The sequence below is a fragment of the Lingula anatina genome, chromosome 3 (genome assembly GCF_051362555.1).
Source record: "Lingula anatina isolate TDL-2025a chromosome 3, LinAna3.0, whole genome shotgun sequence".
In the NCBI taxonomy this organism is placed as follows: Eukaryota; Metazoa; Brachiopoda; class Lingulata; order Lingulida; family Lingulidae; genus Lingula; species Lingula anatina.
The window spans coordinates 12,987,087-13,002,073 of record NC_141769.1 but is presented as its reverse complement, the minus strand read 5'-3'; the positions used below and the strand labels follow the sequence as shown (position 1 = coordinate 13,002,073).

Genomic DNA, 14,987 nt, shown 5'->3' with positions numbered 1-14,987 from the left:
TCAAGATACAAATAACTTTCAAACATATTTTAAGTCTTTAATGTCCTCTTTTCCTTGTATTGCTAACTACTGTTTTGGGAAAGATCATCACTGTCATTTGGATAAACTAATAAAGTATTGTTCTATTCATACTTTTAAATGAATAAGAACTTGGTAAGGGAATATTATTTAGGAAGAGTTCTCATACTATGGTTTACATATCTATCTTCAGTAAATTAGTCCAGTGGGTGTCCATAAAATCTCCCATTATGAAAGCAAATTAGTTTGTGTCAAAATTATATAATTAATCTATTAAGTTAAAAAATCACAAAGAAATTCTTTCATAAATCTTATATTTCCAAATTCAAACTCTTAAGATAGTGGAAGATTAATATTGGCTTAAGGAACCAGACTTAATTGGTTTGACTCAACTTAGAGCTTGGCTTGGCTTGCATTTCTAGATAACATAGTACTGTATCAGTACCAGTATTATGTAAGGAAAAATTCTAGAATATAATAATCAGGGGCAGATCAAGGATATTATTTGAAGGGGGGGCATCTGAGACCCCCTTCCCATTGGCATGTCACCAAAAATTTGGTATTTCAGAGGAGAAATGGTGCCATTTGGTATGGTTTAGAACTTTGATCCAGCTAGACAAAATTCCAATTTCAAGAGGGGACCATTAGTGTAATTTTTTTCAGAAATCGAAGGGGGGGGGGGGGGGGGGGGCAGAACCCCGCTAAACATCACCCCTCCCCCGAAAATCTGCCACTGATAATGAACTTGGCTTGCACTACACCCATATGTACAGTACGTACTATAGTTAGTGCACCGAGAGGCTGCTGTGAGTCCAACTTTGACAGCTGGGAACGATGCAAAATTTCTCTCCCAAAGCTCTTTTTTAAAAAGTATATAAATAATTCACATCAATAAATGCTCAGAATAAAAAGTAATTATATAAAAAAAAAACTAATTAGACGAATGGTTTACTTAAGTAAGTGACCAAACACCTTAATAAAAAGATAAATAACTGAAAAAATATACAAATGAATAATAGATGCATGAAAAAACAAAAGAACAAACAATTAGGTAGAAAAAACAATAAAGAAATGAAACTGATATGCCTACCTATGCAGTAAACGTAGTATTAATAAAAATGCTGTGTAGCTAAATACGTGTCCCATGGTCCAATTGATCAATTATGAATGGATAAAGATTATTGAACAAGATAAACAATTAATAACCATAAAAAATTAATGACTTAATCAATATATGATAAAATAAACAACTCAATTTTCAGTTGCGTTGTGCGTCTCTGTCGCAATGAAGCAAAAGCACAAAACCATCGATTGTTCAAAGTGCTTCACAAAAAAGAAAAAAAAAATGCGTTGACGGAGAAGAACTTGAGCTTTATCGATGCATAGTTCTTTACCCTTTTTTCTACTGTGACCTTCACCGCTAGAGCTAGGCGCATGCGTAGGTCGAATCATCAAAAATGGCGGACGACCAAACTGGCGGAGTGCATGATTTTTTCGTAGAACTTTTTACCAGTCCACTTAATTGTGTTCTGTTAGGCATTTGTGGGTTCCTGTTATACAAAATAATATCGAACAGACGAAAAGATGCAGTGCCACCGGCACCTCCCCCGTTGCCAAGGATGAAAAAAAGAGATTTTACTCTAGAGCAACTGCGAGAATTTGACGGCAAGGGTAGAGACGGCAGATTGTTGGTAGCGGTTAACGGGAAAGTGTTTGATGTTACGAGAGGGAAGCGATTTTATGGTCCAGGTGAGATATGGTCTCTACAGGATATCAACATGGTTATATTTCGATGCAGTAACTGGCCAGGGTAGACCCAGGCTCGATGGCGCAGTAGTAGAGAAAAACGATATCTGGTTTGGAGTACTAAGTAGATTGTAAAGAGTTAACTGTTTCTGTAGTCTGTACATTTTAAACGAAAGAGATTTGGAAATATTTTGCTGCAGCCATTCATTCCAAATGACTGGCAGTACCTCCTGAAATTTTTGTGATGAGTTGTAACTATAGCTGATAAGAGTCAGACGGTTTTATTTGAAGTTTGCCATTATTTTAAATTGGAGAAAGCCCAGTATCTTAGATTTTTAAAAGCCAAACAAAGTTATATGGCAAGTACACGTGTGCACTATTTTTCATTCTATATAGCATAACATACTGTATTAAGATATTACCTTTAGCATATAAGAAGTTATTTATGCACAAATTAGAAATGAGAACTTTTACTGTTGTAAAAGCTTTCAGAAATGTGTCTTTGGTGAGTATTTACTTGTATGTATATTTACCAGCCAGACAGTAGACGTCAGATCACAGTCTCTGTGATAAACTTGTCATTTCACTGGCCATGCAGATCAGCACTTTCCTGAAATCTGTCATCGAGATCAGGTTTCACTAGTCCGAATAAAAATTACAATTAAATTCAATTGAACATTTTCCCCTATTGCATTGATATTAGTAATAACAATACCTTGATTTTGTCATCATGTTTCAGTACTTAATGGTTCATAAAAATTATTGAACTGAAAACTCTTTTGAATATCAAATGGCATGGCGGACCACTAAATTCACACATTCCGAAAAATTCCCTGGTCCAAACAAAGGTTTGCTGGCTGCAGGCATAGGACTAATGGCCGTAGACTGGACCAGCTGTTTATAAGATCAGCATTCATATTGTCTTGTCTTGTCTTGTAGGGAAATGTAGGCCTTAGTGTTTGATAAAAGAAAGGTGATGAGTTGGTCTGTGAAGGAGTTGGGTATTTGAATGCATCCATCTCCAGTCAAGCAGAACTAATATTCTGACAGGGACAAGTGTTGCATTTGCATCCCTCAGAAATCTTGATAAAGTGGTGTTCTGGCACAGATAGCACCTTGGCCTGGTGTTCTGGTACTTAAACAGGTGTTTATTTACATAAAGTGGCCTTTGGTTTGTAGGTGGGTCTTAATATTTACTCTGAGAAGATTCTAATACATGAATCGAGGTTAATATTTTATATATATTTATATATAAGCTTAATATTTTTATATATATGAACTGTAGGGGATTTTCCATATATATTACCAGGTTGGCCTACTTTGTCCAGGCCTTAACATGACCAGCTTGCAGCAAAACCTTGATCTGACCTCTGGTGCTGTTTGCATTCAAGAAACTGTACCAGCTTAGCCAGTCTGGTCTAAGTTTCTCTACATTTCTTACATAAGTGTCAAACATGTTATTCCTGGTTTAATAATGGATGTCATTGTTTACAAGCATTTACATTTGGTATCAAATTGTGATCCATTATAAATTTGTATATGCATGTATATTTTTGATCTATAAACTAGGAGTGTAACCTACTGGCTTTTGTTTGACCTATACCTTTTAACGTCTTTCTGCCCTCTCGGTGAAATAAATTGAGTACCTTTCTTATGAATCTTCTTTTATGATGTGTCATATATGCTAAGATGGGGATGTTTATAGACTAGAATTTAAGTCAACATTAGACATGTCATACAATACAAACAGGACTTTTTCCAGGATTGGGGGTACTGGTCATCCAAAATTATCACCTATAATTTCCTACAAAATTTCATGGAGTCCAACAAGCCATAAATTTTTCAAAATAATTCATAAGCTGTCCAGCTGTCTTTAAAAATAATGGCAGCCAGCCATCTTCAAAAATATTGTCTGTCTGATGATGCTGGTGGCCCTCCAAATAGTGGCTGGACAGTCCACTGTGAAAAGCCTTGAAAACATAACATATCTAGACTTGGTATTTGAAATTTTAATGTTTTTTTTATGAACTAACACAGATGTGTCTGTACATATAGCCATCACCTGCATCTGTTGTCATCATCATTGTGCACTTTCAGTGATAACACGATAAGTGGAAAACCATTTTTACCTTTTGTTTTCAAACTTATGGAACTGATGAATATTCATAAAATATAGGTTGAGTTTGATAATCAGCCTGATTAGAGTTTTTTTTTCAAAAGTTATGCTATTTTTTTTCACTTTTTTCAGCATATATAATGCAATACTGATAACACATTTTAAGAAATAACAATCGGCCTATTTATTGTCTTTTTTTTGTCTTTGAAACAAACGATATTCAAAGTAATTGTATATAAATATCTTTTCAATAGATAAAACTCCCAAGCACTGTACAAGTGCAGTACGATATTAGATAGGTGGACAGTGTTCTATAAATTGACTTGTCTCACACAGCATGTATTTGTTTAACCAAGGATTGGGGACCAGCCTGGGTTATGTGGTTCAAATAAAGGTCAGGTAAAAAAACTGATAGGTGGAAATCTGGATATCATGAACAGATCACTTGACACAGTGCTTTACTTGAAGTAATTTAATAACTAGTGCTCCATTTGAGAAGGGAAAAGATGTTCTTTGTGTCATGGTGTCAGTTTACTATTAGGCCCAGTTTCCATAGACACATGGGTCTATGCGGATCTATCCAACTCTGTAGGGATTCTTACTGAGTGCAATCAGCTTAACAGATTAACATGCCTCTTCCTTGTGTTAAGTAGAATACAGAAAAGTGGGTGATTATACCAGTATGTTGGAAAGAAGAAGCATTTCAGACAATTAAGCTGATTGCCCTTAGCGAGAATCCCTGTAGTGTGGGTCATTCCACGAAGACTGATAGATTGTCTATGGGAATGGGGGTCTTCAATCCTGAATTGGGGGGGGGGGGGGGTATATCTGCCTGTTACATCCATCATCATGAATATCTGTTGTGTAATACTAGCTTGAAGTAGTGGACTAGTTCAATATTGATTTCTGTGATACCTAGTAAACTTGTGAGTGCAACAAGCTGCTTCACTGCCATTCACACAAGGTTCAATGAAGATAATGTTATAAAGAAAAGTTAAATAATGATTAATGAGCACAGATTTTGGACACCTTATAAAGCAAGTTATATCATGAGTAGGACTGAGGGAGACAGACAGAGATACTGTTATCTTCATTATTGATATGTCTTACAGAATGAGGTAATCTGTGATGGGGTGAGTTTGTTAACCAGTGCCAACCTAAGCACCATGTAATGCTTAGATGGAATTAATCAATGAACCCATTCAGAATAGGGGGACTAACTAGTCTGAGGGTCAAATATGGCTGACCCACTTGAATACTTTTCTACGGGATATCTATTCATTGTCTATTAGTGTCCATAGAATAAATATGGTGTGGTAGGTCATCTGTTGATTTTTATTATTTGGAGTTCTCTGCAGGATTTGCTATTTATAAAAGGATGTGGTTAGTTCACATGTTTTAGGAATGTTCTTGTTTTTATTATTTGGAGTTCTCTGTATTCCTAATTGCCTATTTTAAGCCCCTGTGGTTATTTCACATATTTTAGGAATTTTTTTCTGACATATTGGCATCAGTGAGGCTTGATTACCTTAGTGAGCATATGCATGCTATTCACATTAAAGGGATAATAACTCTTCGTATGAGATCTATATTTCACAATAAAAACATTGTAACTCATAGAAATATAATATATTCCGTTTTACCACAAAAACGGCAGTTATAGCTATTATTCTGATGTCTGAGCTTGTCTTTAGACCACATGACCTCCATTGATAGCTATACTCTGTTAAAATCTCTTAAGAGATTTTAACAAAAAACCAAACTTTTTAGAAAAAAACAGGGACTAACTTTGAATGTAAAAATGGATTCATTTACCATTGGTAAGTATGGGAAAATTGTTGTTTACTCCAGGAAAATTCATTTTTTGGCCAAAACGAAGAGTTATTATCCCTTTAATATTGGACATCACAATTTAAAATAATGTTTACATATGTAATTGTTGACATAAGTAACTGGGAATGCATGTGTTGAATTTGAATGAATTTATTTTTTAGTCAAGCTATGTCTAGAAATACACGTACTTCTGGTTCAAATCAGAAAGTTTTTTTAATTGTTGAGGGGGTAAAGTAACATGTTTTTTTTTTCTTTCTTTTTTTAGATGGTCCATATGGGTTGTTTGCTGGACGTGATGCGTCCCGTGGCCTGGCCACCTTTTCCCTAGATACAGAAAATGCCATACGTGACGAGTATGATGACTTGAGTGACCTGAACTCCATGCAGATGGACAGTATTAGGGAGTGGGAGATGCAGTTCACAGGTAAACTGGCTGATGGAGAAGTCTTAATGGAATTCTTATTATCAAAAATATACTACTGACTTAATAAGTGGAAGACAAGAACTTTCTCAGCATCTTTTATTTATTTGTTATTATTATTGTACCACCGGCGTTAGCGCTGGCGGTACACATGGTTTCGGTCCCGTCCGGATCGTTCCGCCGGCTCCGCCGGCTCCGTTGGCTCCGCCGGCTCCGCCGGACGGCTACCGTTACCGCTTCTCCTCCTAGACGGTAAGGGCCCCCGTACCCATCTCATGGATTTAGGTCACCTATAATCTCAACTCGTTCCACGTAAAATTTGGGCTTTGTCGGTATTGGGGTCTGGGTGTGGCACTCATTGCAATGCACCCTTGTCTAAAAATGGCAAAATTATATGCTAATTATCTACCCTACGGAAGGAGTTATGGGAAAAATTTCTATAGACGGCTTTCCAAAAGTCATATGTGTAGATTTCAAATATACCCTTGGATTTGACCTTTGACCTCTACTTCAAGGTCAAATGGGCCAAAATTTTCAAAAAAATGAAATTTTTTACGAAAAAAAATTTTTTTGCCCTGTTATTCAGACACCACACAGACTTAACCAATAATATTATTGGAAAGTGTTACCCTTCAGGTCATCTTTCATCTCCATGAATTTGGGGTCAATCGGTGCATTTTCACGGGAGTAGCGGCCATAAGATACCGAAACTGAAAATTGTCTCTAATTCGGGAACCGTTAATGCTAGAGACCCATTCTTTTTTGCATTTTGTAGAGCATGTAAAGCCCAACACTGGGGGTGGTCTCGGTTTTTTTGTATTCCATACGGTTTTCGAGTTACGCTCTATCAAAAAGTACATATTGGTGGTAAAAGCAAAATGTGCAGTACGGTAATGGATAATAAATTTTGAACTCTGGAAAAATAAAACATAAGGCTTGGCAAAGCAGACAACTTGTGTTCAAAAATGACATTATTTCATCAAATTTGAACTTCTGAAACTTCAGAGCACCTCCTATTTCAAGAATTTTGACCAAAATGACATTTTCTTTATTTTAATTAATTTTTTCTGTACGAAATTTAAGGCACATTATGGTAACTCCAAAATTATAACATCTAGTCCCTTATATCTCCAAAACTGGCAGAGATAGGTCCATAGTTACTATTGAACTTGAATAGGAAGTCATATACTGGCAATCTTACTATGACCTTGAAATTGACCTTTGACCTACTTTTCACCATGAACTGAACTTTGCAAATTTTTCTTCCCTTTTATCTCCAAAACTTGCAGAGATAGGTCCATAGTTACTATTGAACTTGAAAAGGAAGTCATATACTGGCAATCTAAATGTGACCTTAAAATTGACCTTTGACCTACTTTACACCATGAACTGAATTTTGCAAATTTTGCTTTCCTTTTATCTCCAAAACTGGCAGAGATAGGTCCGTAGTTACTATTGAACTTGAATAGGAAGTCATATACTGGCAATCTATATGTGACATTAAAATTGACCTTTGACCTACTTTTCACCATGAACTGAATTTTGCAAATTTTGCTTCCCTTTTATCTCCAAAACTGGCAGAGATAGGTCCGTAGTTACTATTGAACTTGAATAGGAAGTCATATACTGGCAATCTAAATGTGACCTTAAAATTGACCTTTGACCTACTTCTCACCATAAACTGAACTTTGCAAAATTTGCTTCACTTTTATCTCCAAAACTGGCAGAGATAGGTCCATAGTTACTATTGAACATGAATAGGAAGTCATATACTGGCAATCTAAATGTGACCTTAAAATTGACCTTTGACTTACTTTTCACCATGAACTGAACTTTGCAAATTTTTCTTCCCTTTTATCTCCAAAACTGGCAGAGATAGGTCCATAGTTACTATTGAAGTTGAATAGGAAGTCATATACTGGCAATCTAAATGTGACCTTAAAATTGACCTTTGACCTACTTTACACCATGAACTGAATTTTGCAAATTTTGCTTTCCTTTTATCACCAAAACTGGCAGAGATAGGTCCATAGTTACTATTGAACTTGAAAAGGAAGTCATATACTGGCAATCTAAATGTGACCTTAAAATTGACCTTTGACCTACTTTACACCATGAACTGAATTTTGCAAATTTTGCTTCCCTTTTATCTCCAAAACTGGATGAGATAGGTCCATAGTTACTATTGAACTTGAATAGGAAGTCATATACTGGCAATCTAAATGTGACCTTAAAATTGACCTTTGACCTACTTTACACCATGAACTGAATTTTGCAAATTTTGCTTTCCTTTTATCTCCAAAACTGGCTGAGATAGGTCCGTAGTTACTATTGAACTTGAATCGGAAGTCATATACTGGCATTATAAATGTGACATTAAAATTGACCTTTGTCCTACTTTTCACCATAAACTGAACTTTGCAAATTTTGCTTCCCTTTTATCTCCAAAACTGGCAGAGATAGGTCCATAGTTACTATTGAACTTGAATAGAAAGTCATATACTGGCAATCTAAATGTGACCTTGAAATTGACCTTTGACCTACTTTTCACCATGAACTGAATTTTGCAAATTTTGCTTCCCTTTTATCTCCAAAACTGGCTGAGATAGGTCCATAGTTACTATTGAAGTTGAATAGGAAGTCCTATACTGGCAATCTAAGTGTGACCTTGAAAATGACCTTTGACCTACTTATCATGAACTGAACTCTGCTAATTTCTTTCTCTTTTAACTTCAAACTTGACAGAGATAGGTCCATAGTTACTCTTGAACTTGAATAGGAAGTCATATACTGGCAATTTACTGTGACCTTGAAATTGACCCTTGACCTACCTTACGAAGAACTTAAATTTGGTTGTACCATATATATATTTTTGCAATAGTTTAAAAATTCTTGTTGATTGCATTTTTACAGCTTGTCAAGCACAAAACTGGTGGCTGTGTCCCTTATTTTGTGTATGTGGGGGTCTATACGAATGCGCTTGCTCCAGCTGGTGGTACAATATTTGGAGGCGGTATCGCCTCTCTGATCCTCTAGTTAGTATTGTTATTTTTATTGAAATGAAAATAAGGTAAAAGATTAATGAAAAAATATCGAAAAATATGACAAATAGCGACTGTTACATCAAAATGTAGCCAAGTAAACCCAATAATGGTTGAAATCCGTGTGACATAGTTAATGTAATGAGTACAACTTGGGATCATGTGGCATAATTCTCAGGAAGATTTTGCAATGTCAGTTTTAGCACAGTGCTGTAGTGCCAAATGTACAGTGATCACTCAAGTGTGGCACATCTTATACATTGTTATCGATAGGTAATATAATATAACACTTTAGATATAGTGTAATATGAATATGGAACATTAGTCTTTTTTCGTTGTTTGATATCCATATTGCATTGAAAGCTGGATGTTGGATGTCATCTTTAAAACCTCAAGTATAATGATACATGCAATGATATATCTTATGGACTGTACAAATTCTATTAAAGCACCTTTAATTTTTATCCTTTTCAGAAAAATATGACTATGTTGGTCGGCTGCTAAAACCCGGTGAGACTCCACGTGAATATTCTGACACAGAGGATGAAACTGACAAATCCAAGGATGCATAAACTGAGCACAGCCCCTTCATAATGTATATTCTATATGAACTGTGTTCAGCAAGTGTCATCAAAATTGTGTATTCAGAAGAGTCTGTTGGCCTAGCTGGTAGCGGTCATCATGTGTAGATCCCTGTTGACAGTAAAAAAAAGTCTTATGGTTTTTTATTTATGTTTTCACTTCACAGCTAAAATTAATGTGTCGCAGAGATAAACTACTGCTTACAAAATCGTCAGACAGTCCACCGATTAGGTTCATTGCCTGTCAGGTGGCCTGTGTGCAGATGTTATCCAAAATTCTGTTTGTTTTGGTAAAAGCAGGCATAAAGCTGTGTTAGCATAGTATTTTTTTTTCAGGCATAAAAAAAATCAGTTCTTATTTAAACCAAAGTAAATTTAACTTTTTCAAAAATGTTTCAAAGCTTAAATTAAGGATTCTTGTACATTTCAGTGAAACATTGTGGGGAAAAAGTCACCAAGTTTATTTTATGCAACAAACATTTTCTAGTGTGTGTGATGACCAATGCTCTTTTCTGTTATAAGAACCACATAGGTGCACAAGTCACCTGTAGCTGGCTATCAGTTAAGAGCTACCCAGCTAGGCTTTTTAAGAGGGGATCAGAGGTCAGTGAACAGTTGGGATTAATGAGCTTTATTATCCATTCAGAGCAGTGATATTGCTTGCATTTGCTTTAAAGGTGGTGCCTGGCGACACACTTAGCATTTTCGTCTCTAAGGCAGTTTGTCATAAATCTGGATATGAAATAATCAAATGTTTTGTTTTCTTATTTAAGCCACATAAATATATTTTTGGCAACAATATTGGAATTAAATTTTGGGTGCTAGCTTGGGATCAGGTGTACATACCATGGCAAGCTTTATGGACTAAGACCAAACGTGATTTCTTTTCTTGTGGCATATCTCGTTTTTTACTCTTGTTTAGGCTTGCATAAGAAACCAACTGATCATCCCTGAATTTGAAATATCACGTTTTCATTGGCAGCCAAAAGCTTTAGAAAATTTCCTTTTAATTCAGTACAGAAACATTATGTCAATATAATTAATGTATAGCCTTAAAATGTAATCTGATATGTTTAGATTCTTCCAATTAGTTAAAAAAAAAGGTGCTTTATTTAAACGAGCATCAAATGCTGAGAGGTATTCATGAAAGAAACTTTTCTTTTCTTGGAATCCGATATTGTTACAGTAGTAAATAGAAAATGAAAGCTAATTATTGATATTGCATTTAATGATGTTAAAAACACTGATTTGAAAAAAAATCTTAGCTGACATGAATAAGACTTGCATAAGGAAAAGGAACCCCTTTCCATTTTTTTTCTGCACTTGCTAAAATTCAGGTATTGATATCAAGGTGAGATAAAAGCAAATAACATATTTTAAAAACTAGTTTTAAACAAACATTGGCCTAAAACATTAATGCAATTAAAACGTTAATGCAATGGAAGAGTATGTAATTGATGTTATTTATTTGCATCTTTTTAAACGATCTAACAATTTTTCAAACATGCACTGCATTAATCCAAATACCTGCAAAAATGTTTTTCATGTATGTTGCACAAATTTATGGTTTCTGGAATAACAATAGCAGACCATCTTGTATATAAAATTAATATAAACTTTTTAGTTTGGAATGTGTAGCATTTCATGAGTGCATGTGTATGTATTTTGTATACCAGTGATTAAAGTTGTTAGTATTCTTCTGACAATCCTGCTCCCAAGAATTTTGGGTGAAATATGCTGTCTTGTTAAACTGTTGGCATACATTCAACCAATAGTGAAATGTCCAATTATTGAAAGCAACCTTTGAAAAACAAAATTAATAATGTATTAGTATAAATAAAGGTTATTTTTTATGATGAAATCCTCAGTGTATTCTTTGTCTTTGGTGTATTAATTTTAATTAAATTTTATTAAAATGAAGTTTTTAAAAAGATGGCAAGCGTGAATATAATATGAAAAGTTGCATATCTTTGCAGATTTATTAATTATCTTTTATTAAATGGGTAGACGGTGCTAATACATGTGTTAGGAATGCAGCATATATTTTTCCTTCATAGAATGAAACTGAATAAATTTTAATTAAGGTTAACAGGTCCAGATACTTCATTATCTATATTATATTCCTTAGGTACAAAGGACGAGAGGATCATTGGCAATGTTTTTTTCAAGTCTTCTATTTTCTATCTTTTAATCATTTAAAAATCTAAAAAAATACTTAAATGATAAATTTGTTTAGGAATTTATTCATGCTCTTAATAATAAGTTTCAAAATAACTTCACTCAAGCATTCTGATAACCAATGTTCTGAATGCAATAGAAACGCCAAATGGGCAACTGATGCCTAAGGGTAAACATCACACATCTGAATGTAATCAATTTGCAACAAAGTTTCTGCATTCAATTTGTCTACCTTAACATAGTTTTGATAGAAATTCCTGAATCAACTTTGTACAAGAAATAAAATGTATAAGTAGAGATTTTTACATACTCATTTACATATAGAAAAATGTACATTGTCAAGTTAAAAAGGAATGTGAACCACTTTTGTTCACAATACAAATGCCTAACTATAATCAATACAGTGATAATGAAAAATGACTGATGAAAATGCGCCCTATTTTATACATATTCACAAGACAAGTTTACACAAAAAAAAAAAAAAAAAAAAAAAAAAAAAAAAAAAAAAAAAAAAAAAATCTTTATTTACAATTAAAAGTTCTTTCAAATACTTCCTCTATGGCAAATTTCCCTTTATCTGTCAAAGTACGAGTACCAATTCCTGCAAAATCATGTGTAAGTTCTGGCACACCTGGATAAAATTTGAACATTCTTCTAACAAAATCATACTTAAACCATTGACATGACCCTTCTTCCATCCCAGTTCTCTCATTTTTAAAACAGTCAAACACATAGACAGATTTATTATTGTCCACTGCCATTTGCACTGCCCATCCTGTTCCCCCATCCACCATCTTGTTCCGTATGATTTTTCCCACAGCAAAAACGGCATCTGAATTTTTCACCTGATACCAGTTTCGTTGAAGTAAACTGTCAACAAAATTCTTGCCTGTGGGGAACTTTCTGTGCAGTACTTTGTTGGCCTTTAACAAATGCATGTTAGAATCTTTTAGTTCTTTTTTATTCAGAACTTTCCTGTAAGGATTGTTTGTAGCATGACCTGGGAATGAGTACACAACTGTCTTGACATTATACCTGTCACTCATTTTCTGCCAATAGATGTCACTCCCGTTGGCCCCACCAGAATGGTTGGTGTACGAAGCTGGTGCGGTTGCTGTTTCCTGCTGAGTGAATACACTTGGACTCAACTCCAAACTGTCTGGAGATGACTCCCATTCTTCTGCAGCTCTAAGTAGTTCACTGTCAACGACATTTTCATCCCAAGAATCATATGAATCCCCTAAACTAGACATCTTTCTGTTTCTTGTTACCTGCAGTAATAATTTTAAAATAATGTTAACACAGCAAAGTACAACACAAAACAGATACTTGCAAGTGACCAAATGCTGTTGAACTTGGAAGTGAAGAACAGGACATAGGGAGCTGGCTAGAGAAAAATAGGCATGAAAAATCAACAACAATGTCAATCAACTTAGTCTAATTAATAACATTATTTTTAACAATCAATCAAATAATTACAACATTCAAAGGACAAAGAATCATTTACAGACTGTCACCAAATTGAAACAGTTTTTATGTGGAGTTGTTTAAATAAACTTATTGATACTATCTCGACAAAGGTTACAAAAAGGTGCACAAACCGGGAAGAATTTTACCATGTTTGTTGACACATACACTTTACATGCGCTTTTAACACAAAGGTGGGGGACACTTTGCTTTTTGAGATTTAGAACTCATGTTTCATCATTTGTGTTAGAACTATTTACCACTTTACCCAGTACATATGAAATAGTGAAATACACCAGTATTTGACCAACGTCTCTACTACATGTATTCAAAAAAAGTAGTTTGCAATTTACTTACCAATTCATGCTTGGCTGTCACCTTGATTGGTCAGTGAACTGAAAAACCAAATTCAATTGCGTATTTTCAACAGAATTTTATGAAATCTCAACATGTATATCCTTAGCACGAAAATTCATGCGTTAGCACTCCTATTGACGATTCTGATATGTGCTGCCAACACATATCAGAATCGTCAATAGGAGTGCTAACGCATGAATTTTCGTGCTAGTATATACTGTACAGTCCATTAAATAAAACCAGGATATGTCACCATTTGGCAGTGGAGATGAGACAGTGTTAATTAAGACAAACACTATTTGATTATTTCTATCAAATATCTGGTCCAATGTACAAATGAAGAATGGAACAATGTAGTTGGAGATATTCTAATGTAGACAGAGGATCACAAATCTGATGTCCTTTAGTATATTCTATTCTACCAGTAATTTTTAAAGACATATTTAGAGTTTTTGTTTCCACGGGGTATACATGGCAATATTAAGAAATTGTTTTTAAAAATATCTAACATTTGCTGCTATCTCAATGGTTAAAGAGCTTGAAAGTTTCTTTAAGAAAGAGGGGCAATATGTGAGTAAATTTCCAAACTAATTTATTTGAACAGCAAAGGCAATGAACAACCTAATTTGATAAATATTAAAAACTATAGCTATATGATGGAGTTACCCCTATTTTAGGTCTTGCATGCTAAAAGTGCGCTTAACTAAGGTACCTAGTAGGGGTACATGTAAAGTTAGCATGTAGCAAGTGTAGTACTTAGTGCATGACGAATTGCCGAAAACTGAGACAAAAGTGTGTGTGTGTGTGTGTGGGGGGGGGGGGGGGGGGGGGACTACAGAGAAACTAAAAAATCGGTGCTTAAATGACAAAACCAATTTATATGAATAGCAAAGACATTAATTCAAGTCATCATATAACTGAATTTAAAGAAATGGAAACCAAAGACTAACCTGTAATTGAGGGGATGGGGTGCATAGAAATCCTTGCGACTCCAACGGCAAGACAGACCTTTATAACAGGCGGTTATAAGAACGAAAATCACGTAATTAGTTACTTCTTACAAAGATCGCTACATATCTGTCAGCAAAACCCAGTCTCCTTCACTGCAAAGTTCAGTTTCAGGAAGAATAGACAACGCAAAAAGTAAAACAGCGTGAGAGGAGGACGTTAGTTCCTTCCTCGGCGTTGTACAATTTTGTCTATTTTCATTGGCTGAATATCAATTTAGT

General features: G+C 34.8%; 2 protein-coding genes across 2 annotated transcripts; one reads left to right on the top strand and one right to left on the bottom strand.

Annotated features, from left to right (window-relative positions):
- Positions 1-1,442: 1,442 nt before the first annotated feature.
- On the top strand, positions 1,443-11,617 carry LOC106159478 (membrane-associated progesterone receptor component 1). The gene is made up of 3 exons (XM_013535770.2): positions 1,443-1,767; positions 5,979-6,137; positions 9,650-11,617. The coding sequence occupies exons 1-3, from the start codon at positions 1,476-1,478 to the stop codon at positions 9,745-9,747; spliced, it is 549 nt and encodes a 182-aa protein (XP_013391224.1). The 5' UTR covers positions 1,443-1,475; the 3' UTR covers positions 9,748-11,617.
- Positions 11,618-11,704: 87 nt separating this feature from the next.
- LOC106159476 (uncharacterized) lies at positions 11,705-14,956 on the bottom strand. Its single transcript, XM_087009891.1, has 3 exons — positions 14,709-14,956; positions 13,759-13,796; positions 11,705-13,205 (listed from the first exon to the last, which is right to left on the bottom strand). Exon 3 carries the CDS (start codon positions 13,185-13,187, stop codon positions 12,456-12,458), a length of 732 nt encoding a protein of 243 aa, XP_086866017.1. The 5' UTR covers positions 13,188-13,205; positions 13,759-13,796; positions 14,709-14,956; the 3' UTR covers positions 11,705-12,455.
- Between the last annotated feature and the right edge of the window lie 31 nt (positions 14,957-14,987).